This window comes from Macrobrachium nipponense, chromosome 49 (assembly GCF_015104395.2).
Source record: "Macrobrachium nipponense isolate FS-2020 chromosome 49, ASM1510439v2, whole genome shotgun sequence".
Classification (NCBI taxonomy): Eukaryota; Metazoa; Arthropoda; class Malacostraca; order Decapoda; family Palaemonidae; genus Macrobrachium; species Macrobrachium nipponense.
The window spans coordinates 482732-509791 of NC_087224.1; the positions used below are offsets into that span (position 1 = coordinate 482732).

The 27060-nt window shown below is 47.5% G+C and overlaps 1 protein-coding gene across 2 annotated transcripts; it reads right to left on the reverse strand.

The window, feature by feature from the left end:
- Positions 1-373: 373 nt before the first annotated feature.
- On the reverse strand, positions 374-27060 carry LOC135205261 (FIGNL1-interacting regulator of recombination and mitosis-like). Of its 2 annotated transcripts, none has more exons than XM_064235612.1 (8): positions 26841-27060; positions 26378-26529; positions 25589-25806; positions 23536-23681; positions 23003-23129; positions 22659-22815; positions 15921-16149; positions 374-584 (listed from the first exon to the last, which is right to left on the reverse strand). In XM_064235612.1, the coding sequence occupies exons 1-8, from the start codon at positions 26903-26905 to the stop codon at positions 389-391; spliced, it is 1290 nt and encodes a 429-aa protein (XP_064091682.1). In that variant the 5' UTR covers positions 26906-27060; the 3' UTR covers positions 374-388. The 2 variants fall into 2 exon arrangements, with proteins under 2 accessions (XP_064091682.1, XP_064091681.1); XM_064235611.1 differs by having other exon boundaries at positions 26378-26532; positions 26841-27058.

A 27060-nucleotide genomic window follows, 5' to 3' on the forward strand; every position in this document is an offset into this window, starting at 1 on the left:
GACCTAACAACAGGTGTTGTCAGGACCGGCGACAGAGAAAATCTGACAAGAAAGTGGGTTTGGTTCTTACACCCGCCACCCAGCGGCAGGTAAGGTAGATCACCTGACCTACCTGTCGCGTGTGCTGCGAGTTTTGAATTCTGTCGTGACGTCAGAGACGTAAGCTAAGTATATATCTGACAGGAAAGTTCATGTACAAAAACATTAATTCAACACAATTTACATTCTTTGTGTTTTCATATGTAATATATTTCATTACTGTCTCTTAGCACTGCATTTCTTTTACCACATCTGGGTTTTTCATTCCACATAAGCTTGTTTAACAAATTCACAGCTTTTACAACTTTTTTTTACAACAGAAACTCATCCCAATTTTTCTAGCCAAGGTCTACGAACTGACGCCCTCCTTACTTCTTTCCTTCAAAATCGAGACCAACTTCTCCCTGTCTTTGGGCGCTAGCTTGGCAATCAGCCGACTCAAGAGTGATGCCACGATCAGACGTTGGTGAGAGTGAACTCTTCTCTTGGGTAATATGTCCAACAGCAGTATGCAGTAATCCCAGCACAGCTCACTCGTTCCATACCTGGAAAAATTGAGTGTATGATTTCCCAAATAATTCTTCTGTAATAATATAATTCATTACTGTTAAGACTTCAATATCATATATTCATTACTGTATAAATATATTTTCTCTAATTATAAGCGTATTTATACATTTTCTCAATCTTCCATTACGATACTATTTATCATTAATAAATTTCTATATCGTATTACTCACTGTCAGTGAATATTATTCATAATAATTAATAAGTCTTCCATAGCATAAGTCATAACTATTTTATAAAAATAATATACATTACCATAATGAAAACATCTCTTAGCACTATGAGGGTTCATATGAACATTTTTTTCTAAAAAAAACTGTGAAAAATTGAGAGAAAGTTAAAGAAGTTGGACAGGACAGCTAAGAGGGAAGGACAAAGTGAAAGGCCAGAAAAAGTGTCTCCTTTACTGAGTTGTATATGATAGTTAGCACTAAGAGAGCTCAATTTTATCCCAGTGGTCGATTAAACTACCACTTAATAATAATTTAGCAGATGCTATTCATTAAAATGACAATTTGTCCAAAATTGCATTTTTCCTAACTATACAAACCTGAGGTCCTTTTACAATAGGAAGGTTACTAGCGGCAGCTGGATAGGTCGGTAAGCTTCGAACAAGGGGTTCGGTAGTTAAGTGCTTGTCCGACAGGCGCGCGCGCGTGCGACTGGGAGGTAAACAATCACTTTTGCTTTTGGCCCAAGCAAAACTGCAGAGTGAGGGGTGGCATGAGGTGGGACTAGTGTAAAAGGACCTCAGGTTTGTATAGTAGGAAAAATGCAATTTTGGACAAATTGTCATTTGTTCCGACACGGCATACAAACCTTCGGTCCTTTTACAATAGGAAGACTCACTTCTTGGTGGGAGGAATCTGAGTCTTTTGTGAACAGACTGGTGTTCGCCCAACCTTGGAATGCCTCCCTGGTCGTAAGAGCGAGGGAGGGATCCAAGCCTCTGTCCGATTGATCGGGGTGTGCACCGCAGGATCAATGGTCAGACCTCTGGACCAAGTACTAAGAGAGAGGCAAGCGTATCTCTTCGTACCAGCAAGCAAGAACAAGTTCCTATTTGCAAGAGGCAACATAAAGTTATGGTTTGTCTCTTGTTGGCATCCACTTCCCCCCCCCCCCCCCTTGTAGGAGGAAGTGGTGGATATTCGCTCCCATCCCTAGTGAAAGGGATAGGATGGGGCTCTGTCGAGTAGCTCACCTGCATCTCATCCTTATCCAGCAAGGTGATGACCGTATCCCTCTACCCACCGGTAGAGGGGGAGAAAAAGATAGGAAGAGAAGCCAGTCACTCTCTCATTCACTTATCTATTCTTACAGTCACACCAGGACTCGATGCTGTTCAGCCTGCTAGGGTCTGGGTTGGCTACACAACGTGTTGAGCAGCCACCACGGGTCCCAAGGAAAACGATCCAAGGACCTGTGGGCAATATCCAAAAGGTAGAAGGAGGTGCCCTGCCTTCAGTACCTGCGCCACGGAGAAGTTCTTGTGTAACTCGAGGGAGTGTACTTCTAGGTCATCTTGTGCTGACGAAGAGTCTTCAACAACTCAGCCTGGATGTCGAGTTTCTTCAGAAAGCGCGGTCGCGCTTTCACAGGACAAAGCAGCATCTCCTTCGCATCGAAGGCGGTGAAGTCCATTAGGGAGGGGATTGTGAAGGACTCTAACTGATCGTCAGGAACCGAAGGGTTCTGAGTCTTCGCTACGAAGTTTGGTACGAAATCGAGCGTCACGAATCCCCATCCCCTAGATGCTTGACTTCGCAGGAAAAGTCATGCAATTACCTCGGAGGAAAAGAAGGGAATGGTCATATGACCTATCCCTCTTCTCGACTTCGGTGATGTCCTGTACCCATACTGGTCTATCCGTCTGCAGCGAAGTGTCTCACATTCTCCTATCCCCATGCAGTGAAGTTCTTCTTCTTGGTAGTGGATAGGACACCGACACTCAATGGTGGGTGTCGATGGTATGGGTACTGTGACAAGCCGTTAGGACGAAGAAAAGACTGTTATGGAACAACCGAATTAAGTCCACAGCGAAGTTCGTAACTGACTTGGGCGCTCTGACAGCTGCCGACTGACTGCGTTCGGTAGGAGGCAAGTTGTCCAAGCACCCGAGCAAGTCACGTGACCTTCGCCTTAAAAGGGTTATGCCAAGAGACTAAACAAATAATTTGTTCGTCACCGATGCCAGACGGCGAGGTGATGATTCTCTTAAGGCATGTGCCCAACAGGCGAAAGTCAATTGCCCTCTAGAGACCGAGGTCCCTGATGGCAAGATATCTCATAGTATAGTTGACTCTCAGCTAAGGAGAAACAACACTATGTGTCGTTGAAGACGAAGGTGTACAGCCTACGTCTTCACAGCTGAATCGAGAGAAAGGATTCTCAAGATTCTGAACCTGTGCTACAAAGACTGAGAACGAACGCTAACCGCTATTCATTGCTGTCCGGTGAGGATCGTAGTTGCAATGAAAGCGGTGTGCTTTTCAGTAATGAAGACACGGGAATAAAATACTGCCTGAAAAACTGCTTCTCTGGGCTGAACATTTGGAAGTAGAGCTGTCAGGTCGGAGAGTAGGCGATGTCTTCTGACACATCTGTTAATTCGGGGTGAACAATGCATAATTGCACACCTGCGAATAAGAAGATATTTTGAAGACAAACTCAGATGTCTGCAAAATCATTCGCATTATCGCGGTGCGATGCAGCGGGAGACTAGTACGACTTCTGTTACCGTGCGGTAAACAGAAAAGATGAAAGAGTCCAAGAGATATTCTCTGTTGAAAAATTCTCGCAATGTCAAAGGCAATGAAATCGAGCTTCACAGCAGTAGATGGTCCTTCATTATTGCGAGAATCCCCGTTAATCAGAGACCTAAGTCCATGATTGTTGGGTAGAGATACGGTTCGGTAGTCAATCAAACCAGGGGAGAGAGAGACGTAACCGACCGTGCATCTCGGAGACCTAGCTGATACTGAGCTGCTATCAGGCAGAGGCAGTTTAATACGCAGTAGCTCTCGGTGACTCGTCATCCTGAGTTGCCAGGTAATCCCTTCCACGAAGGAATGCGTTCGGCTAGAACCATCGAGCATAAGAATACGCTCGAGCAATTATATTTAAAAACGAAACGGATTTCGGTAAATACAAAAGCTGATTTGGTGTTGTCGTGACAATACCAAGTATCTAAAATCGAAACTGATAACTGCTGGGAGGTTGCAGTTCAATCAAGATACAATTGGTCTCGGTCACAAACCGTAGAGTTAACTACGGTATGTGCCTACCCCCCAGACAATTCAACTGTTAAAAGAATCATGTTGCGAGGGTAATATACGTAGTATATTTGTAGGTTCTGTAAAATGACCTCCATCCTAAATTCTTTTCCCCTCGAGGAATGAGAATAAGGATTGGAGATCGACCGCCTTCGTTCTCTAGTCAAGAGAGTGAAGGAGAAGTCTTTCCCAAAGGAAAGCTTCAATGGTGAACAGAATACCGAAGACGATAGTTCAAGCCAAACTGGAAGTTCCCGTCCGTTCTTCTCTATTCCAGGTTAATCGCCTACTGTGAGATACTCTTCTTTCAGCAGCAGTCTTCTTCCAAATATGACAATTTGTCCAAAATTGCATTTTTCCTAACTATACAAACCTGAGGTCCTTTTACAATAGGAAGGTACTAGCGGCAGCTGGATAGGTAGTAAGCTTTCGAACAAGGGGTTCGGTAGTTAACTGCTTGTCCGACAGGCGCGCGCGCGCGACTGGTAGGTAAACAAATCACTTTTGCTTTTGGCCCAAGCAAAAACTGCAGAGTGAGGGGTGGCATGAGGTGGGCTATGTGTAAAAGGACCTCAGGTTTGTATAGTTAGGAAAAATGCAATTTTTGGACAAATTGTCATTTGTTCCGACACGGCCATACAAACCTTCGGTCCTTTTACAATAGGAAGACTCACTTCTTGGTGGGTGGAATCTGAGTCTTTTGTGAACAGACTGGTGTTCGCCCAACCTTGGAAGCCTCCCTGGTCGTAAGAGCGAGGGAGGGATCCAAGCCTCTGTCCGATTGATCGGGGTGTGCACCGCAGGATCAATGGTCAGACCTCTGGACCAAGTACTAAGAGAGAGGCAAGCGTATCTCTTCGTACCAGCAAACAAGAACAAGTTCCTATTTGCAAGAGGCAACAACGTTATGGTTTGTCTCTTGTTGGCATCCACTTCCCCCCCCCTTGTAGGAGGAAGTGGGGGATATTCGCTCCCATCCCTAGTGAAAGGGATAGGATGGGGCTCTGTCGAGTAGCTCACCGGCATCTCGTCCTTATCCAGCAAGGTGATGACCGTATCCCTCTACCCACAGGTAGAGGGGTAGAAAAGATAGGAAGAGAAGCCAGTCACTCTCTCATTCACTTATCTATTCATACAGTCACACCAGGACTCGATGCTGTTCAGCCTGCTAGGGTCTGGGTTAGCTAGACAAACGTGTTGAGCAGCCACCACGGGTCCTAAGGAAAACGATCCAAGGACCTGTGGGCAATATCCAAAAGGTAGAAGGAGGTGCCAGTGGTCTGGTTGTACCAGACCCCTGCCTTCAGTACCTGCGCCAAGGAGAAGTTCTTGTGTAACTCGAGGGAGTGTACTTCTAGGTCATCTTGGTGCTGACGAAGAGTCTTCAACACTCAGCCTGGGATGTCGAGTTTCTTCAGAAAGAAAAACGCGGTCGCGCTTTCACAGGACAAAGCAGCATCTCCTTCGCATCGAAGGCGGTGAAGTCCATTAGGGAGGGGATTGTGAAGGACTCTAACCCGATCGTCAGGAAACCGAAGGGTTCAGAGTCTTCGCTACGAATTCGGTACGAAATCGAGCGTCACGACCCCATCCCCTGGATGCTTGACTTCGCAGTTAAAGTCATGCAATTACCTCAGAGGAAAAGAAGGGAATTGTCGTATGACCTATCCCTCTTCTCGACTTCGGTGATGTCCTGTACCCATACTGGTCTATCCGTCTGCAGCGAAGTTGTTGTTCTCGGTAGTGGATAGGACACCGACACTCAATGGTGGGTGTCGATGGTATGGGTACTGTGACAAGCCGTTAGGACAAAGAAAAGATTGTTATGGAACAACCGAACTAAGTCCACAGCGAAGTTTCGTAACAGACTTGGGCGCTCTGACAGCTGCCTACTGACTGCGTTCGGTAGGAGGCAAGTTGTCCAAGCACCCGAGCAAGTACGTGACCTTCGCCTTAACAGGGTTATGCCAAGAGACTAAACAAATAATTTGTTCGTCACCGATGCCATGAGCAAGGTGATGACTCTCTTAAGGCATGTGCCCAACAGGCGAAAGTCAATTGCCTTCTAGAGACCGAGGTCCTTGATGGCAAGATATCTCATAGTAAAGAGTTGATTCTCGGGTAAGGAGAAACAACACTATGTGACGTTGAAGACGAAGGTGTACAGAAAATGCAACCTACGTCTTCACAGCTGAACCGAGAGAAGGATTCTCCAGATTCTGAACCTGTGCTACCAAGACTGAGAACGCTAACCGCTATTGATTGCTGTCCGGTGAGGATCGTAGTTGCAATAAAAGCGGAGCGCTTCGAGTAATGAAGACAGGGAACTACTGCCTGAAGAACTGCTTCTCATGGGCTGAACATTGGAAGTAGAGCTGTCAGGTCGGAGAGTAGGCGATGTCTTCTGACATATCTGTTAATTCGGGGCGAGCGATGAAATTGCACACCTACGAATACAAGATATTTTGAAGACAAACTCAGATGTCTGCAAAAATCATTCGCATTATCGCAGTGCGATGCAGCGTTGACTAGTACAGACTTCTGTTACCGTGCGGTAAACAGAAAGATGAAAGAGTCCAAGAGATATCTCTGTTGAAAATTCTCGCAATGTCGCCGGCGATGAAATCGAGCGTCACCAGCAGTAGATGGTCCTTCATTATTGCGAGAAATCCCCGTTAATCAGAGACCTAAGTCCATGATTGTTGGGCAGAGATACGGTTCGGTAGTCAATCCAACCAGGGGAGAGAGAGACGTAACCGACCGTGTATCTCCGAGACCTAGCTGATACTGAGCCGCTATCAGGCAGTTCAATACGCAGTAGCTCTCGGTGACTCGTCATCCTGAGTTGCCAGGTAATCCATTATTCCACGAAGGAATGCGTTCGGCTAGAAACCATCGAGCATAAAGAATACGCTCGAGCAATTATATTTAACGAAACGGATTTCGGTAAATACAAAAAGCTGAATTGGTGTTGTCATGACAATACCAAGTATCTAAAATCGAAACTGATACTGCTGGGAGGTTGCAGGCAACCCCGAGTTGCAGTTCAATTAAGATACAATTCGTCTCGGTCACAAACCGTAGAGTTAACTACGTATGCGCCTACCCCACGGACAATTCAACTGTTAAAGAATCATGTCGCGAGGTAATATAACGTAGTATATTTGTAGGTTCTGTACCACGACCTCCATCCTAAAATCTTTTCCCCTATAGGAATGAGAATAAGGATTGGAGATCGACCGCCTTCGTTCTCTAGTCAAGAGAGTGAAGGAGAAGTCTTTCAAGGAAAGCGTTCAATGGTGAACAGAATACCGAAGACGATAGTTCAAGCCAAACTGGAAGTTCCCGTCCGTTCTTCTCTATTCCAGGTTAAGCGCCTACTGTGAGGATACTCTTCTTTCAGCAGCAGTCTTCTTCCAAATGCTAGAAATTACAGGAATTCGAGCATAAGCGAGGTTCCCGATTATCGTGTAACAATTATCGGGGATTCTCGCTCACTCTGGACCGTGGTCTCGCCTAAGTGTTTGGAGATCGTAAAAAACTCGAACACTCTGAGTGCGCTAGAAATTCCGTAGAATTCTAAGCACTCTGCGAAACCCCCCCACCGAATTCGTCAGACGATATCGGCTGGTGGTCCTCTCGATTCCCGTAGAAATCGAGAAATGGGGCAGGATCCCTCCTCATGACCGGGCTTACGTCAGGTAGGACCCGAAGGTCCCCCCGGTAGCGCAGCAGCCCCTAACGTGGGATCTTACAGAGAAATCTCTGTAGGATCCCTCCCCTTTCCCTCGTAGCCGTAAGGAGAGAGGGAATGGGGGAGGAATTGGATACTGGCTCGCCTTCCCAGCGGATCTAGCAGTTGGGAGAAGAAAAAGGAGCAGCCATCGCCTTACGGCGATGGCCTCTCAGAGCCTGGGAAAACGTTTTCCCGAGGAGGGTTACGAACTCATACTGTAGGTAAGTGTCTGCCGCCACTGTGAACGTCGTCTGGGTGGGGCTGATCGACACCTGACAGGAGAGAGCCGATACCGCTCCGACTCATTCCAGTCCTCGTCGAGGTCGAAACCTCAGGAGGACGAAGGGGTATTTAAATACGGTGTCCGAAGACACGTAGAAACGCCTCTGTCGCAGTAGAGGAGGTGAAGTAGCTTGTTCGACCGTCCAGAACTGAGAGAGCCTTCTTGTCCGGAGACGAGAGACTACCTGGTTCAACACAGTCGGCAAGCTCCGATCGCGGCAGACCCACCGTCGATTTGGGTTCCCTCTCGGGCCCCAAAACGACTCGAGCCGAGACGTGGCTCTGCTGGTGGGAGCGGCGATCCTTCCCCGAGGTCATTGTGCTGACGAATCAGCGCCGTAACCTCGGCAAAGTTCCTCTGGATCTCGGAAGTCACAGCATCTTGCAGAGTGGGACCGTTAAGCCCTTCGAACAAGAGCATATTCCGAGAACCTTCCTCCTAAGAAGGGGGAACAGCGACAGCCCTCTCGGTCTTCCCCATCCACTTGCGCATACGCCTGGCCGGTCCAAGAACCGTGCCTGGCACGTAGGGCGTTGTGGTGGGATCATGGAGGGGCGCACCCCTCACGATCACTCCTCAATACCTCGCTCCTCCCGGTGTAACCCGAGGAGGTTGAAGGTACGGGAGAGGCAGACCTGACGCTAACCCTCGTTGCTCGTTGGCAGAACCAGCAGGCTTGGAGGGCTGCAGGCGATCGTCAACCCGCGGTGGCGATCGAGCTGCAGGCCTGTTCGAACCGTCTCGCTGTGGAGAACGGCTGGACTGAGCACAGCGGCCCCGATCTCGAGTGTCAGAAGAGCTGGTGGCTGGGTTGCCGTACCCGGTCGCTTTCTGTGAGGGCGACGGTCAGGCGACCTGCAGGCTCCACTGTCACAGTGAGGACCGGTGCTTGTCCTCACGGCACGTCACGTCGCTGGTTCCAGCCGTGGCTGGCACCGGCGAACGGGAGGACCTCTTCCCAGCCTCAGTCCTTGTCGGTCGTGGACCGTCACGTCCCCGGCCCCGGGTAGCCAGCTGTTGCGCGAGAGTGAGAGCTGGTCTGGTGAGAGTCGCATGAGCGGACTGTCACCAGTCTTCCGCCCCGTGCCGTGAACCTGACACTGAGCGGACTCAGAGGTCTGGTTCCTGGCTGCACGGTCGCTGGTAGCGACCGTACACGTCGGTACCTCCCGCGAACGAGAGGCCGAGACGGACCCTGATGCAGTGGCAGAAAACCACTGACACCAGGCGAGGAAGTACCGGTGTTAGCCGGTACCCCTCTGGTCCCCGTAGTCTTCTTCCTTGCGGAAGAAAGAGACGGGCCCCGCTCCCGAAGGAGCAGGAGGACCAGCGGAAGGAACCCTCCCGTCCACCGAGGTGAGACGGGTCCCGAGAAGCTCCCGAGGGAGACTTCTTAGGAGGGAGGAGGCAACCTTCTTCTTCCTCGGCTGTGAAGCCTTAGAAGTCGAAGGGGAAGAGGCGGCAGCCGACGACGATGAAGAAGATGAAGACGACGACGACGACACCTTTCCTCCTCTTCTTCGTCAGCTTCCTCAGGACAGACGTAAGATCTGCTATCCAGGGCGGAGCCGGGCTGCTGTAGCCGAAGCCACAGGGCCCGGACGCACCTGTACAGACAGACCAAAGTCTGGGGTAGTACCACCACGAACAGGGACGACATCAGCAGGTATGGGCATCTTCAGGAACAGCAGGCACAGCCAGCACAGCATCGGTAGGGACAGCCAGCGCAGCAACGGCAGGGACAGCCAGCGCAGCAACGGCAGGGACAGCCAGCGGCAGCAACTGCTGGACAGTCAGCCCAGAATCGGCAGGTACGCAGGCAGCACCGGAAACACAGGAAGTGGAGCAGCAGCCAGCAACATCCTGGTACGCGGCAGGTCCAGGGGCGAGCTCTAGGGCAGCGGAAGTGTGGTCGCTGCAGCGCGGCAACCACGAGCGGCGGCGGCACGCCCCCCTCTCGTACGGCGAACGGCACTTCACAGCGGCTGTAGGCAAGACTGTTACCACGTGAGGCGAGTACACCAGGTGAGGAGGGACGTCGTCACCTGTTGCGTGGTCACCACTCCATGGGTGACCGCAGTAGGCCCAGACATAGAACCGCAGCCCTGGACACTAGCACGCCCTGCAAATGGAAGGACGCCCATACCTCACCAAGGTCCACCCTCGTGGCAGTACCACCTGCGGAAATAACAGTAGTAGCGATTAGTGGGGGGGAAGTCCCCTCGCGCGGGGGGGGCGAAGCCCTCTCCGAACGAGTGGAAGACCCCTAATACAATTGTACATCGGGCACCGAGCGCCCTCCCCGCGCTCGACGGATCGGGCGAGAGAAGAACGCCGAAAACCTCCCCCCCCCCCCCCCCCCCCCCCCCCCCCCAAGGGGAAGGGCCATCTGTGGGAGCTGAGCGGGGGGGGGGGGGGGGTCTCGTTCCCCACCCCCGCACAGTACCCCATGAACCCAACAACAATATAAGAGCCCGAGAGCAATCGTGCCATCGGCCCGAATGCAAGGGCATAAGGATCAATTCCCTGACTGAGCGGAACTTGAACCAAATAAATATTGATGCAATCAATAATAAGGAAACAAAATGAAAATGCATCTTGCATACGATTCACTTCACATGAATAAGGGCTCGGACGAGCGAATTTGCGCCCTAGGTACCGAGCGCAAGGGTGAAAAGATCAATTCCTTACCTTTATGGATCAAGGTTTTTCTGGAAACCTTGATCCATAATGAATTGATGCAATCAAAAAATATATGAAAAATGAAAAGGACTACTGCGCTTTGCGATTTCACTTCATACAAATAAAAAGGGGAGGATCAATCCCCGGGAATCGCGGAAACATTGATCCCAGTAAACAATGCAATCTCAATAAAAAATGAAAATGAAAAGAACTGCACTTGCGATTTCACTTCATTCAAAAATAAAAAGGGGGAAGGGTCAATTTGGCCGGGTAAGCTCGGAAACTGATCCAAAATGATATTGCTACAATCAAAAAATATATGAAAATGAAAAAGAATACTGTACTTGCGATTCCACTTCCATACTAAATAAGTTTCCCGTGCCGAGCGCATTCGTTCGGCAACGGGCATACAGGTCAAAAAAAAAATAAAATGAAAAGAGCACTTACTTACGATTTTCATCTACACATTTCCAACCCAAATATACGCTCTGAGCGAGCTCACCGCCCTCGGCACCGAGGGGCATACGCAATACAGGATCATCTTGGGAAAATGAATTCCCGCACTTACACCCTTCAGTCCGGCACTCGGGTAATCGGAGGGCGTGGAGACACCAAGATCCTTTAATTCACAATTGAATTCAATGAAATGATTGTACTTACAATTCAGTTTCACTAGATAATTAGAAAAGAAAAACACAATCAGCGAAAGCAAACGACGATGAAGCGGGCAGAGAGCGATGATACACGTCATCACGCCAGCAGGCCCGAAAGCAAAAGTGATTTGTTTACCTACCAGTCGCGCGCGCGCGCCTGTCGGACAAGCAGTTAACTACGAAAGCCCTTGTTCGAAAGGCTTACGACCTATCCAGCTGCCGCTAGTACCTTCCTATTGTAAAAGGACCGAAGGTTTGTATGCCGTGTCGGAACAAGCTAGAAAATTACAGGGAATTCGAGCATAGCGAGGTTCCCGATTATCGTGTAACAATTATCGGGGATTCTCGCTCACTTTGGACCGAGGTCTCACCTAAGTGTTTGGAGATCGTAAAAAACTCGAACACTCTGAGTGCGCTAGAAATTCCGTAGAATTCTAAGCAGTCTGCGAAACCCCCACCGAATTCGTCAAACGATATCGGCTGGTGGTCCTCTCGATTCCCGTAGAAATCGAGAAAGGGGCAGGATCCCTCCTCAACGACCGGGGCTTACATCAGGTAGGACCCGAAGGTCCCCCCGGTAGCGCCAGTCCCTAACGTGGGATCTTACAGAGAAAATCTCTGTAGGATCCCTCCCCTTTTCCCTCGTAGCCATAAGGAGAGAGGGAATGGGGGAGGAATTGGATACTGGCTCGCCTTCCCAGCGGAACTAGCAGTTGGAGAAGAAAAGAAGCAGCCATCGCCTTACGGCGATGGCCTTTCAGAGCCTGGGAAAAACGTATCGTCAGGAGAAAACGTTTTCCCGAGGAGGGTTGACGAACTCATACTGTAGGTAAGGTCTGCCGCCACACTGTGAACGTCGTCTGGGTGGGGCTGATCGACACCTGACAGGAGAGAGCCGATACCGTCCTCCGACTCATTCCAGTCTCGTCGAGGTCGAAACCTCTCAGGAGGACTGAAGGGGTATTCAAATACGGTGTCCGAAGACACGTAGAAACGCCTCTGTCCGCAGTAGAGGATGTGGAAGTAGCTTGTTTGACCGGCCAGAACTGAGAGAGCCTTCTTGTCCGGAGACGAGAGACTACCTGGTTCAACACAGTCGGCAAGCTCCGATCGCGGCAGACCCACCGTCGATTTGGGTTCCTCTCGGGCCCCAAAACGACTCGAGCCGAGACGTGGCTCCTGCTGGTGGGAGCGGCGATCCTTCCCCGAGGTCGTTGTGCTGACGAATCAGCGCCCCATAACCTCGGCAAAGTTCCTCTGGATCTCGGAAGTCACAGCATCTTGCAGAGTAGGACCGTTAAGCCCTTCGAACAAGAGCATATTCCGAGAACCTTCCTCCTAAGAAGGGGGAACAGCGACAGCCCTCTCGGTCTCCTCCAGCCACTTGCGCATACGTCCTGGCCGGTCCCAAGAACCGTGCCTGGCACGTAGGGCGTCGTGGTGGGATCATAAGGGCGCACCCCTCACGATCACTCCTCAATACCTCGCTCCTCCCGGTGTAACCCGAGGAGGTTGAAGGTACGGGAGAGGCAGACCTGACGCTCCCTAACCTGGCTCGCTGGCAGAACCAGCAGGCTTGGAGGGCTGCAGGCGATCGTCAACCCCGCAGTGGCGATCGAGCTGCAGGCCTGGTCGAACCGTCTCGCTGTGGAGAACGGCTGGACTGAGCACAGCGGCCCCGATCTCGAGTGTCAGAAGAGCTGGTGCTGGTTGCCGTACCCGATCGCTCTCTGTGAGAGCAACGGTCAGGCGACCTGCAGGCTCCACTGTCACGGTGAGACCGGTGCTTGTCCTCACGGCACGTCACATCGCTGGTTCCAGCCGTGGCTGGCACCGGCGAACGGGGGGACCTCTTCCCAGCCTCAGCCCGTGGCCGGTGGTGGACCGTCACGTCAGCCCGGGTAGCCAGCTGGTCGCCGCGAGAGCGAGAGCTGGTCTGGTGAGAGTCGCGTGGGCGGTTGTCACCAGTCTTCCGCTCTGTGCCGTGAACCTGACGCTGAGCAGGCTCAAAGGTCTGGTTCCTGGCTGCACGGTCGCTGGTAGGCGACCGTACACTCGGTACCTCCCGCGAACGAGAGGCCGAGACGGACCCTGATACAGTGGCAGAACCACTGACACCAGGCGAGGAAGTACCGGTGTTAGCCGGTACCCCTCTGGTCCCCGTAGTCTTCTTCCTTGCGGAAGAAGAGACGGGCCCCGCTCCCAAAGGAGCAGGAGGACCAGCGGAAGGAACCCTCCTGTCCCACCGAGGTGAGACGGTCCCGAGAAGCTCCCAAGGGAGACTTCTTAGGAGGGGAGGAGGCAACCTTCTTCTTCCTCGGCTGTGAAGCCTTAGAAGTCGAAGGGGAAGAGGCGGCAGCCGACGACGATGAAGAAGATGAAGACGACGACGACGACACCTTCCTCCTCTTCTTCGTCAGCTTCCTCAGGACAGACGTAAGATCTGCCATCCAGGCGGAGCCGGGGCTGCTGTAGCGAAGCCACAGGGCCCGGGACGCACCTGTACAGACAGACCAAAGTCTGGGGTAGTACCACCACGAACAGGGACAACGTCAGCAGGTATGGGCATCTCAGGAACAGCAGGCACAGCCAGCACAGCATCGGCAGGGACAGCCAGGGCAGCAACGGCAGGGACAGCCAGCGCAGCAACTGCATGGACAGTCAGCACAGAATCGGCAGGTACGGCAGGCAGCACCAGAAACACAGGAGGTGGAGCAGCAGCCAGCAACATCCTGGTACCGGCGGCAGGTCCAGGGGCGAGCTCTAGGGCAGCGGAAGTGTGGTCGCGGCAGTGCGGCAACCACGAGCGGCGGCGGCACGCCCCCCTCTCGGTACGGCGAACGGCACTTCACAGCGGCTGTAGGCAAGACTGTTACCACATGAGGCGAGTACACCAGGTGAGGAGGGACGTCGTCACCTGGAGTCGATATCGTTGTCGTGGTCACCACTCCCATGGGTGACCGCAGTAGGCCCAGACATAGAACCACAGCCCCTGGACACTAGGCACGCCCTGCAAATCGAAGGACGCCCATACCTCACCAAGGTCCACCCTCGTGGCAGTAGCACCTGCGGAAATAAACAGTAGTAGTGATTAGTGTGGGGAAGTCCCCTCGCGCGGGGGGGGGGGTGAGCCCCACACGAACGAGCGGAAGACCCCGAATACAGTTGTACATTCGGGCACCGAGCGCCCTCCCCCGCGCTCGACGGATCGGGCGAGGAGAACCCCAGATAACCTCCCACGAAGGGGAAGGGTCATCTGTGGGAGCTGAGCGGGGGGGGGGGGGGGGGGGGGGGGGGAGATTCTCGTTCCCCACCCCCGCACAGCACCATGTACCCAACAATAATAATAAGAGCCGAGACCAATCGTGCCTCGGCACCGAATGCAAGGGCATAACGATCAATTCCCTGACTGAGCGGAACTTGAACCAAATAAATATTGATGCAATCAATAATAAAAGGAATAAAATGAAAAAGAATCTTGCATTACGATTCACTTCACAATGAATAAGGGCTCGGATCGAGCGCATTTGCGCCCTCGGTACCGAGCGCAAGGGTAAAAGGATCCATTCCCGATTATGAACGGAAACCTTGATCCATAATGAATTGATGCAATCAAAATATATATGAAAATGAAAAAGAATACTGCGCTTGCGATTTCACTTCATACAAAATAAAAAGGGGAAGGATCAATTCCCAGGTAAGAGCGGAAACATTGATCCAAGTAAATAATGCAATCTCAATAAAATATGAAAATGAAAAAGAATACTGCACTTGCGATTTCACTTCATTCAAATAAAAAGGGGAAAGGATCAATTTCCGGGTAAGAGCGGAAACTGATCCAAAATGAGCATTGCTATAATCAAAATAAATATATGAAAATGAAAAAGAATACTGTACTTGCGATTCCACTTCCATACAGAATAATTTTTCGTGCCGAGCGCATTCGCTCGGCAACGAGCATACTGGTCAAAAAAATATAAATGAAAAAGGTACTTACTTACGATTTCATCTACACATTTCCAACCAAAACCTATAAGCTCGGAGCGAGCCCTCTCCCGCCCTCGGCACCGAGCATACACATACAGAGGATCATTTATGGGAAAAATGAATTCCCGCACTTTACGCCCTTCAGTCCGGCACTCGGGTAATCGGAGGGCGTGGGAGAAACCAAGATCCTTTAATTCACAATTGAATTCAATGGAAATAAAGATGAAATGATTGTACTTACAATTCAGTTTCACTAGATAAATAGAAAAAGAAAAACAACCATGCGAAAGCAACGACGATGAAGCGGGCAGAGAGCGATGATACACACGTCTACACGCCAGCAGGCCGAAAGCAAAAGTGATTGTTTACCTCCAGTCGCGCAGCGAGCGCGCCTGTCGGACAAGCAGTTAACTACCGAACCCTTGTTCGAAAGCTTACGACCTATCCAGCTGCCGCTAGTAACCTTTCTATTGTAAAAGGACCGAAGGTTTGTATGCCGTGTCGGAACAAATGTTTGTTTTTAAACTCCATGTACTACTCTAGTTCATAAATACAAAAAGCAAAGACAAAAAGTATTTGTCACCTCACCTTACAAGGTTTAAAAACAATCAGTTGGCTTAATGTCGTGCAGTAACATTTTCTAGTTGTAAAAGAGACGACATGACTCGCAACTACTGTACAAAAATATTTACTCTCACCTTGCAACAAAGCACCACACATCAGCAGCTAAAAGAGCTGGCCACGTTTGGCCGCTCAACAGCCACTTCGTAAGAATTTCCTCCAGGACTTTAAACTGGGTGCCATCAAAACCGGCCACAAGGACGCACATCCGTGTTAGTACGTGCTCGTATAATGGCACCTCGCTCTGCCGTTTTCCTTTGCACATTACCCCATTCATGGTGCATGGAAATGACAAAGAAACATGACCTGCAAATCATAAAAATGCCAATGACTTCCGTGGTAAAATGATGTTATTATGATATAACAAAGTTTCATGTATACTTACCTGGCAGGTATATATATAGCTATATTCTCTGTTCGCACTGGCAGAATTTTCAAAACTCGCGGCAACCGCTAGATCACTGGTAGTTCAGGTGATCGCCACCCCGCTCCCGTGGCGCTGGTGCTCGGAATCATTCCCATTTTCGTCAGATTTTTCTCTGAACCCTGTCTCCTGAGGGAGGTGGGTGGGAATTTTAATTATATATACCTGCCAGGTAAGTATACCATGACACTTTGTTATATCATAATAACATCATTTTCATGTATGACACTTACCTGGCAGGTATATATATAGCTGATTGACACATTTGGAGGTGGGTCAAAGACAGCAACATTGTAAGAGTTTTAAAATTTAAAATTCAAAATACTCTTAGATTCCTTACCTGCTAAGGTAGCTGACTTCAGCGTTCCTGCCTCTTAGCCTGCTAAACCTTAGTAGCTTCCAACTAGGACGTGACCTATTAGTTGATGAAGCTAAATACAAGGGTCTGACAACTGGACGGGACCAATTTGTTGACAGGAAACCCTAGCCCTCTCTTACCACGGGCATTCATGCTAGGATAAGTTAGACACCTGAACCACACACAAAAACTAACCTAACACACTACAACTTCACAGACTGAAGAGGAAATAACCCTCTCAGACAACCGTAAAAACAACACCACTTCATTAAAATACCTAGCATGTTAGTAAGTTATGGGTGGAAAATCCTTTGCCCCAATACTGCTCCTGGAGGATACATATGGACCCAACGTTTGACAATTGTCAAACGTTGTTTTGACGTTTCTAAGGTAATGACTTGCAAACACTGAATTAGTCCTCCAAAACGTCGTTTCAATGATATCTTTGAGGGCCATATTCTTTTTAAAAGCCAAAGAAGTAGCTACTGCTCTCACTTCGTGCGCCTTAACCTTAAGGATGCCGAAATTTTCTTCTTGGCATAACATATGAGATTCTTTAATTAGTTCCCTAAGGAAAAAGGCAATAGCATTTTTGGTCATTGCTCTGCTAGGATCCTTCACAGAGCACCACAGTGATTCTGAAGTTCCTCTAATCTTACTGGTTTCTCCAAATAATAGCGCAATGCCCTTACTGGACAAAGAACTCTCTCTTGTTCCTGTCCTACTAAATCTGAAAGACCCATAATTTCAAACGACCTGGCCATGGATGAGCTGCATTCTCGTTCTTGGCCAAGAACCCCTCCTGAAATGAGCAAACCGCTTTGTCATGTTTCCAGCCAATATGTTTGCTAATTGCTTGCAGCTCACTCACCCTTTTAGCTGTGGCCAAGGCCACCAAAAAAGATGGTCTTTTTCGAGATATCTCTCAACGAAGCTTGATCCACGGTTCGAACTTACTAGTTCCTAAAAATTTCAGGACCACATCGAGATTCCAGGAAGGCGCTCTGTATTGGAGCTCCTTCCTTGTTCCAAGGACCTTATGAGGTCTCTCAGATCTAGATTATTTGTAATATCTAGACCTCTATGTAAATACTGAGGCCCACCAAATACTCCGATACCTTTAATCGTCTGAGTTGACAATTTTATTCCTTCTTTAAGTATAAAAGGAAGTCGGCATTTGGGTCACAGAGGTACTGGATGAAGAAATCTTCCGACTCTTGCACCACTTGCGAAAGATTTCCCACTTCGCCTGGTACACCTTAATAGTAGAGGCTCTTCTAGCTCCGGCACCGCTCTGGCCGCCTCTCTAGAAAACCCCCTCGCTCTGACAAGTCTTTCGATAGTCTGAACGCAGTCGGACCCAGAGCGAGGGTGTTCTTGTGGTACCTGTTGAAGTGAGGCTGTTTGAGTAGATCTCTCTTGCTGGAAAGTGTCCTTGGTACATCTATTGTCCCATTCAGTACCTCTGTGAACCAATCTCGGGCCGGCCAGTATGGAGCTATGAGAGTCATTCTTGTCCCTTGACTCTCCCTGAATTTCTTCAAAAACCTTTCCTAATATCTTGAACGGGGGAAAGGCGTAGACGTCTAGCCCGTCCAATCTAGAAGAAAGGCGTCTACTGCGACTGCTTGACGGTCTGGGACTGGAGAGCAATAAGTCGCCAATCTCTTTGTCATTGCTGTCGCAAACAAGTCCACCACTGGGCGACCCCATAATTTCCACAGACTCTGGCATACTTCTAAATGAAGAGTCCATTCTGTTGATAGAAGTTGACCTTCCCTGCTCAACAGGTCCGCTCTCACATTCTTCTCCCCTTGAATGAATCTGGTGAGAAGGGTTACGTTTTCCTTCTCTGCCCAAAGAAGGATCTCCTCCGCCAACTTGCAAAGAGAGATTGAATGTGTCCCTCCTTGTTTTGCGGATGTACGCCAGAGCTGTGGTATTGTCCGCGTTGACTTGCACACCTTGTTGCGAATCACCGCGTTGAACTCTTTCAAAGCCAAGAAAATCGCATCAGTTTCTTCCTGTTTATATGCCAAGCCGCTTCCTCCTTGCTCCAACGACCTGAACTTCTTGATGCCCGAGAGTCGCTCCCCAGCCTGCGTCCGACGCGTCTGAGAACAATACATGGTCTGGGTTCTTTTGCTGGAGAGACGCTCCCTTCGCTAACTTCCCCGGAGTTAGCCACCACCGCAATTCCTCTTTGATCTTGCGAGGAATTCGAAACAGGAAGGAATCTGGTTGCGATTTTCTTGGCCAGACTTGGTTCAAAAATATTTGTAGGGGTCTCATGTGAAGCCTTCCTAGAGAAACGAACCGTTCCAGGGACGAGAGGGTCCCCAGTAAGCTCATCCACTCTCGTGCTGAACATTGTTCTTTCTCTAGAAAGGCTTGCACTTTCCGGATGCACTGCTCTTGTCTGTTGGGAGACGGAAAAGCCCGAAAAGTCACTGAGGAGATCAGAATCCCCAAATAAACTAGCTCCTGACTGGGGGTCATATTCGACTTTTCTAAGTTCACATCAAACCCTAAGTCTTTCGTTAATGTTAACGTCATTTCTAAGTCCTCCAGACATTGCTTTCTTGATTGGGCTCTTATGAGCCAATCGTATCCAGGTATAGAGACACTCTTTATTATTCCTAGAATGTGTAGCCACTTCGCCACGCTCGCCATCACTCTTGTAAAAACTTGTGGGGCTGTGCACAGTCAAAGCAGAGGGCTTTGAACTGAAAGACCTGTTCTGGATCACAAAATCTCAGGTACTTCCTGGATCCTGCATGAATTGGGATATGAAAAATATGCGTCTTGAAGGTCCAGGGTGACCATCCAGTCCCCTGGACGTACCGCTGCCAGTACTGAATCGGTCGTCTCCATCGTAAATTTGTTTTCTCCACAAATAAATTGAGTTGACTTACGTCCAGTACTGGTCTCCATCCCCCCGAGGATTTCGCTACTAAAAACAGCCGGTTGTAAAAATCCCGGAGATAAGTGATCCAGAACAGGTTCTATTGCTCCTTTCTTGAGCATAGAAAGAACTTGTTCTTGTAGTGCTTCTTGTTTCCCTGGATCGCTGTAGTGAGCTCCAAGCTCTCTTGGCGATGTCGCAAGAGGTGGTCTCTTCAGAGGGAAAAGGGATCTTGTAACCTTCTTTGCTACCTTGACGACCCAAGGATCTGTCTCCCTTTTCTTGCCAAATCTCCCAAAACTTCTGGAGTCTTGGCACCTACTGATGTCTGAAGGACTTGTTGTTCATTGTTTAGTACTGGGTTTCGAACCCCTCTTGGACGGAGCTCTTCTTGCTCTAAAGGCAGGACGAGAAAAGGACTTGCCTCGAAAGGGCTGACTAGTTTGTCTTGATTCCTTAGGCGTCTTCTTAACCACCTTGTTGGGTAAAAAATTTCCTTACCGAGGAAGTTAAACAGATCCTGCGTCGCCTTCTGAGTTAGGGAAAGCGAAATATCCTTGATAATATCCGCAGGAAACAATTGATCCGAAAGTGGGGAATAACCAATTCGGATTTCTGGCGTTAGAAACGCCCTTAGCAGCAAAAGAGCATAGGAGTGACCTTTTCTTTAAAACTCCTGCGGTGAAAAGAGATGCTAATTCATTCGCGCCATCCCTTAAGGCTTTGTCCATGCAGGACATAATACTGCTTGGGAGTTGAGAAGCCGTTGATTCATTATCTTCCACTGTTCGTCCCAGAGCCCCAAGGACCAATCCAGAAAATTAAAAACCTCGAAGGTCCGGAAAATCCCTTTCAAGAGATGATCTAATTCTGATGGAGACCACCACACTTTGGCCGAATTCAAGGAATGTCTGCGGGAACTGTCAAACAATGTTGGAAAAATCCCCCTGGGAGGAGGCAGGAACTCCCAGGCCGAGATTTTCCCCCGTCGCATACCAAATTCCGGACTTCGATGCCAATTTGGCTGGAGGGAAAGAGACAGTCTTGCCCGCCTCCCTCTTTTCCTTCAACCACGTATCAATTCTTTGAAGAGCCTTCTTAGCCGTAATCGAAAACTTCATCTTCAAAACGAGGACTTCTTCGGAGTTTTATTCTTGGAGAATTGAGAAGGGGTGATGTCGGAGCTGCAGGCTGAAATCCCCTTCAAAAAGTGAAAGAAGGCAATTCATTAATTTCTTATAGTCTGAAGAAGGTGCTTCACCCTCTTTTTCTTCCTCAGATTCTAAGTCTTTCGATTTCCTCTTCTGCGAAGACACATCCTGTAAACCAAGGTCTTTGCTGCAGAAAATCTTCTCCAACCTCGCGGGAAGAAACCGGCTCCTGCCGCCTGCGTCCTGCGTCCTTCTGAGCTCCGAGGTTGCGTCCTGCGTCCTGTTCCGGAAGCTTGCGTCCTGCGTCCTGCTCCGGAAACTGCATCCTGCTTCCTGTTCTCGTAACTTGCGTCCTGCGTCCTGCTCCCGTAACTGCGTACTACCCGAGACTCCGAAGCGTGATGAGAAGGAGGCAACCCATCATGCGTCCTTTTAGATGACTTGACGGGGAGAGATGCGTCCTTACGCCTCGTAGGAGATGTTTCCGATGTTCCCCACGATTTAACTAAATCGGCTAACCTCCTTGCATCTCTTCAAGGAAGTTCCTAGTCTCTGCTTCCTGGCGGGAAGTCTGAGCAAGCGGAGAACGACGACGAGACGGATCATCAAAACGAGAAACTCGATCTTGAGTTCTACGATAAGGAGAAGATATCGGAGAGACTGCTCCGTATTCAGAAGGAGGGCTCCTATCCAGAGAACCGTCGTATACATGAGGTCTTGCGTCTTGTCTTGACTTAAAGGATCTCCTCCTTTTAATCGGAACCACCTCTTCCTCATCACTAGAAGAGAAAATCTCGGGACTACTCCACCGTTCTTGAGGGTAACGCTCATCTTGAGAAGACGTAGGTCTATGCGTCCTCTTCAGAGGACGCGAAACTTCCGCATAAAACGTCCATACCTGCCTGATGCAGCACTATCTGTAGAGGAAAAACACTTCCCAGTGTCGCCTTTTCTATGACGCACTGCTGCAGCCTGGGACGCAACAGGACTGCCTGAAGGGACGACTGATCGTAAGGGAACCCCTCTCGCTCCTTCGACTGTCGACATGCCTTCTCCCTTGGGGTCTGGGAGCTTGGCAGAGGCCTAGGTCTAGGAGCACGAGTGAGACGATCAGCCGCCCCCTCCACTACACTGACACTTTCAAACGTACCCACTTTGTCTGTAAGACGCTGAATCTGATCGCCCATTGACAGCAAGGGCGGCAAACACTTTCACATCAATTAGTATCCTCAGAAACAGCAGCGGGCGCAGGAGAGACCTGAGGAGAAGGATTAACAACTTCTACTTGGGAAGAAGGGGGAGAAATAACAGAAGTATTCAAGGCCTTACTAGAAGAACCTGACCTCTCACTCCGAGACACCGATCTTCTTACTCTATCATTTTCAAGTCTCTCAACATATTTTGTGAAAGTCTTCCACTCCTTCTCATTTAAACTTTCACACTCATTACAATCTATTATCCCAAGTACACAAAACCTCTTCACACTTTCTTACATACTGTGTGAGGATCTACCGAAGCTTTCGGCAGTCTCACCTTGCACCCTTCTTTCATACACACTCGAAATACTATACCAGAATCAGACATTATAATAACTTCCAATCGCGATTGCCAATCCAACTTTCCAATACGATACCCAATAAACCATCCAAGTACAGCGAAAGTCAGCTAACGAGTTTCGAATTCTAGCAGGGAACCAACAACGATGTTGCCGTTCAGTGGCAGAAAAAAATCTGACGAAAATGGGAATGATTCCGAGCACCAGCGCCACGGGAGCGGTGGCGATCACCTGAACTACCAGTGATCTAGCGGTTGCGCGAGTTTTGAAAATTCTGCCAGTGCGAACAGAGAATATAGCATATATATACCTGCCAGGTAAGTCTCATACATGAAATTAATTATAGCTAGCAAAGCCCTAAAACTAACATAACTGAAATACATTATGAACATAAATTCAGTCATAAGCATTTAAAAACTTACTTTTCTGCATTGCCGAAAATATGGCAGAGAGAAACTTCTTCATATGAATGACTACAGTCGCTGAAGGAGGGACCGCTACAGCTATTAAAAGAAGTAAATAACTACTCCAATCTTTCATTATCTCGTCCATTAGTTCTTTCTTGTCTTCGAAAAGTACCTGGAAAGATGAGATCTTTTAAAAAAGAAAATCTGACCTAAAGCGGCTGCCACTTCCTACATTTGCTGGAGGAGTAGGAATCGGTAATCATCAAGCTAAAAGGTTTTGTGACTTATTTTTCTCCCTGGGAAGCAAAAGAGAAAAATCAATATGCAATATCCAGTCAGCCAGCAACGTCTTCACAAACCTTAACAAAATCCTCATCTTCCCTAAGATGAAGAAGTAGTGGCTCGATACCTATCATGAGCTGAGTTTCTACTTCATCCTTCAATTCATGGGGAAAATTCTTCATAACGACGTTGCCAGGCGAATATCTGAAAAGGTAATTGGAAGTAAATATTGATGTTTCACCAGAACACCAAATTACATTTCCAAAATCTCACAATACCATCTCAATGAAAGTGTCCACGAATGGCAGAGTGAAAGTTTCAGAAACAATACTGAAGAAGTGGGCAGTTTTGTGGCAAGAGACCAATGGGAACAGGTGAAGATCCAAAGTGTCAAGAATCTATATAAGGCAACAGGCGCATATCTTGGAAGACAGGCGACTATATGAAAAGAAGCAACAACAGAGAGAGCATTCCAAAGCTGAATATTTGACGCCAGAGGAAAGGACTCGGGATAAATGTTACGAGAGGTAGCGTACAAAATCTGACGTGATTTCTTAATAACCATATTCTCTGCATCCTATAAGTATAGCTAAGTCCAAAACACATTCACCTGAAGAGCAACAAAAGAAGAGACGCAATGCTGCAATGACCAGCCCGTAAATATCCTCGATACTTCTCGCATATTGCAACCACAATTTTGAGGCAGAAGTTCATCGTCTTGATGGTGCGCTGCATTATTTTCTGAGTTCTAGCGGCCTGTAAAAAAAGAAAATTACTAGTGGTTTAAGCTTTTGTTATGCATCTGTCTTGGTATATATTACATTGAAAAGACCTTTCTGTCTTTCATTTTTTGTTTTAAACTTCAGCAGAAAACCTTCAAAAGCAGAACCAACAGACTAAAACCCAAGAGGGCTCCAAAGGAAGTGAGGAGGAACTGTGAAGGCATCAACCTTGTGGAGTACAGAGGTACCTCGAGATACGAAAGGCTCAACTTACGAAAAACTCCAGATACGAAAGCCAATACGAAAAATTTAACGGCTCTACATACGAAAAGTTTTCAAGATACGAAAGGTTTCTAAAAGTCCGAGATTCGCCCGGATAACAATTTTGAAAATCGTGCCGCGCGCCGCCATCTTAGTACTAGTAGACTCACCACCATCCTCCTGCTCTCCCATTGGTTCCTGATGCTAGTCGCGGCCATGAAATCCTTCTCTCCTATTGGCCAGTGTCCCTCCCATCATGCATCTACTATGTACACGTGGTGGCGTGCCTCGGCCACTCGGTACCAGCATTGTTATAGTACACACGCGGTATTCGTTTTCGGGATCGTCAATGTGTATGTTATTTAAAAAAAAAAAAAAAAAAAAAAAAAAAAAAAAAAATTTACCAAGATCTCTCACATTGGATAAGTGATCAAGGTCTCTCTCATGGCATAACTGGAAACTTTGCAAGGTTGGTAGAATCTCCACTCCCTGCTGAACAGAAGGTGTAGACCAATCATTTACAACATGCATACCAGTACGTATAATCAAGGCACTTCAGTTATGTTGAAGGTCAGCAGCCGAACATTCAGTACCCAAATCAGTTGCAGAGAGAGCATTTGGTTGAACAGGGTTTTGATGGACACCAGGGCCAACAGAGTCATGAGGTGCAAAAAAACAACCAAGTGATACAAACAGAAAGTTGAAAACCTACGTAAAGTAAAAAAAAAGTTAAAAAACAAAAAAGAAAAAAAAACGACAGAAATTAAAGCCGCTTTTCATAAAGTGCAATCATTTGTAGAAGACACCCCCCAAAAAGGCTCACACAGGAACATTGTGTACGTATATTTTTTAAAGTGTACGTACGTACATATGTACAAAAGAAAAAAAAACGGCAGAAATTAAAGCTGCTTTTCATAAAGTGCAATCACTTGTAGAAGACACCCCCTGAAAAGGCTCACACAGGAACATTGTGAAAAGTAAGCAGAAGCAATCTTCCTTGGATAGTTACGTATGTACGTAGCCTCACTCGAAAGGTAAGCTTCCACATTTTACGTACAGTATATTTCTTGTTACCATGTACACTAATATACACTTTATTTACAGGTTATATTTTGCATTTTTTTTATTAATTTAGGTATTGAATGGTCCAAATTGTTGTAGTATTTCATTGTTTATAGGTCAATTTAGCTATATTATGAAATTTACTGGGGTGTTTTTGGAGGGCTTGGAACGGATTAGCCATTTTACATGTAACATGTGGTCCAAGATACGAAAACCTCATGATACGAAGGGCGCCTCAGAATAGATTAATTTCGTATCTCGAGGTACTACTGTATATTTATATATATTCCTAGTTTGGATGAAGAAGTCTTCTTGCAAACTGGTACGGCAATTTTCGACTCCTAGCAAAGTCTTTCCTAGTGAAAACTTTCCATAAACGAGCTTCTCAGCATTTAATGGTCAGTGAGACTTGCATATTGCATGCCATTATGAGCAATTACTCAAGTCTCCCAATGAAAAATCTGCAAACAGCATTAACCAAAGAAAAATATAAATATGGCAGTTTATTTATCAGGAATAATAATTACTGTAAATCATTCAAACCTCAACAGAACCAGCATTTCAGCTACATGTGACTAGCATTAAAAGTAAGTACGTATCAAAGAATTCAAACATTACCGACTCCTTGTCATCAAATGGAAGTGTCTTTAGCATTTCAAAACCGTTACTTATTTCCTTCGCAAGGGCCTTCAGAGGAACTGAAGTATCTAAGGCCGTCGTCAAGGAACTGTGATGCTGACTGACGAGATTAGCATACACTCGCCAAACACCCACAAAAGCTTTCAAGTCCGAGAGCCGTGACAAGTGGGAAGCTGTCGTGCACAGCTGCTCACAAACTGCAAGACAAATGATTACAAAGATACTATTGAGAAGGTTAACAGATGGTTCTTATCATTTATGTAAGTAAATGCACATGAAACAAGCTTAAAAAAATACTACTTACGTATTACCTCACCAAAAACCTTTCAAAGACTAGAACAGCCCCATTTGAAGAGAAAAAGGGTACACTAGAAAAATACTATGAAGGGGACATGACTAGACATATTACTACTGTGGATGAAGATTTATAGGATTTCAATCGATTATTTTTTTCCATCTGTCCACCCGCCTGTGGTGTTTGCATATGGTAACACTGGGTCCCGGGCTTTAGATAGTTACATTCAGCTTACATTCAACGATTATAATAATATCCTATTTCGAATATTAATAGTGTAATTCACATACAGTAAATTATTAAAACACTTTTCAGTTGCAAATGTACACCCAGACATCCTTTTATTTACCTAAAACTTACACATAGCGTAACTATCTAAAGCCCGAGACGCAGTGTTACCATACACAAACACCACAGGCGGGTGGACAGATGGAAAAAAAACAGAGTATAGGTAAGACAGTGTATATACTTACTACAAACAAGAGCATCCAGATCTGACTCATCAAAAGTATCAAAAGTAATCTTGGGTGCGAAGTTTGCAAAATGCAAGCTAAGTTCCACCGTCTGACGACAGAGCTCGGTTAAAGAATCGCTGACTGCCTCGAAACAATCTGCATAAGTGTCTCTGCTGCAACAAGGAAACTATTATCAGTTTGAGTAAGCCTATGAGCCCTTACATACACAGTATTCATGTTTAAAGCCTTACCTGGATATCTAACGTTCAAGCAAACTATGGAAGCGCACATAAACATTTGTAAAGAGCTTACAACTACAGCCACCTCAAGAAAGGTTGTCTTATTTTTATTATAACCAAGAGATCATTATGGGAAAGGCTGCAAAGAAAGAGTTAACAGACTTCTCTGCTTAGATGATGACAAACTGTCTTCTTGAATTGAGGAAATAGCTATAAAAAAAAAAAAGTAGACTTTCACAAACCTACTGTCACAATGTTGAAAAGAAGCATTCATAATGTGGAGAACTGCCTGGGGTACTTCCTCCATGTCTTCAATGCACACAGTCTCAGCTTGACATAAAAACTGGACTGTGAGAAGGCAGCACTCGATTACCAGAATACATTGCTGAATAGAAAGACAGTTATCAGTTTACAACACTGACTGGAATTAAAATGCACTAATTTGAAATAACAAATGCTGAT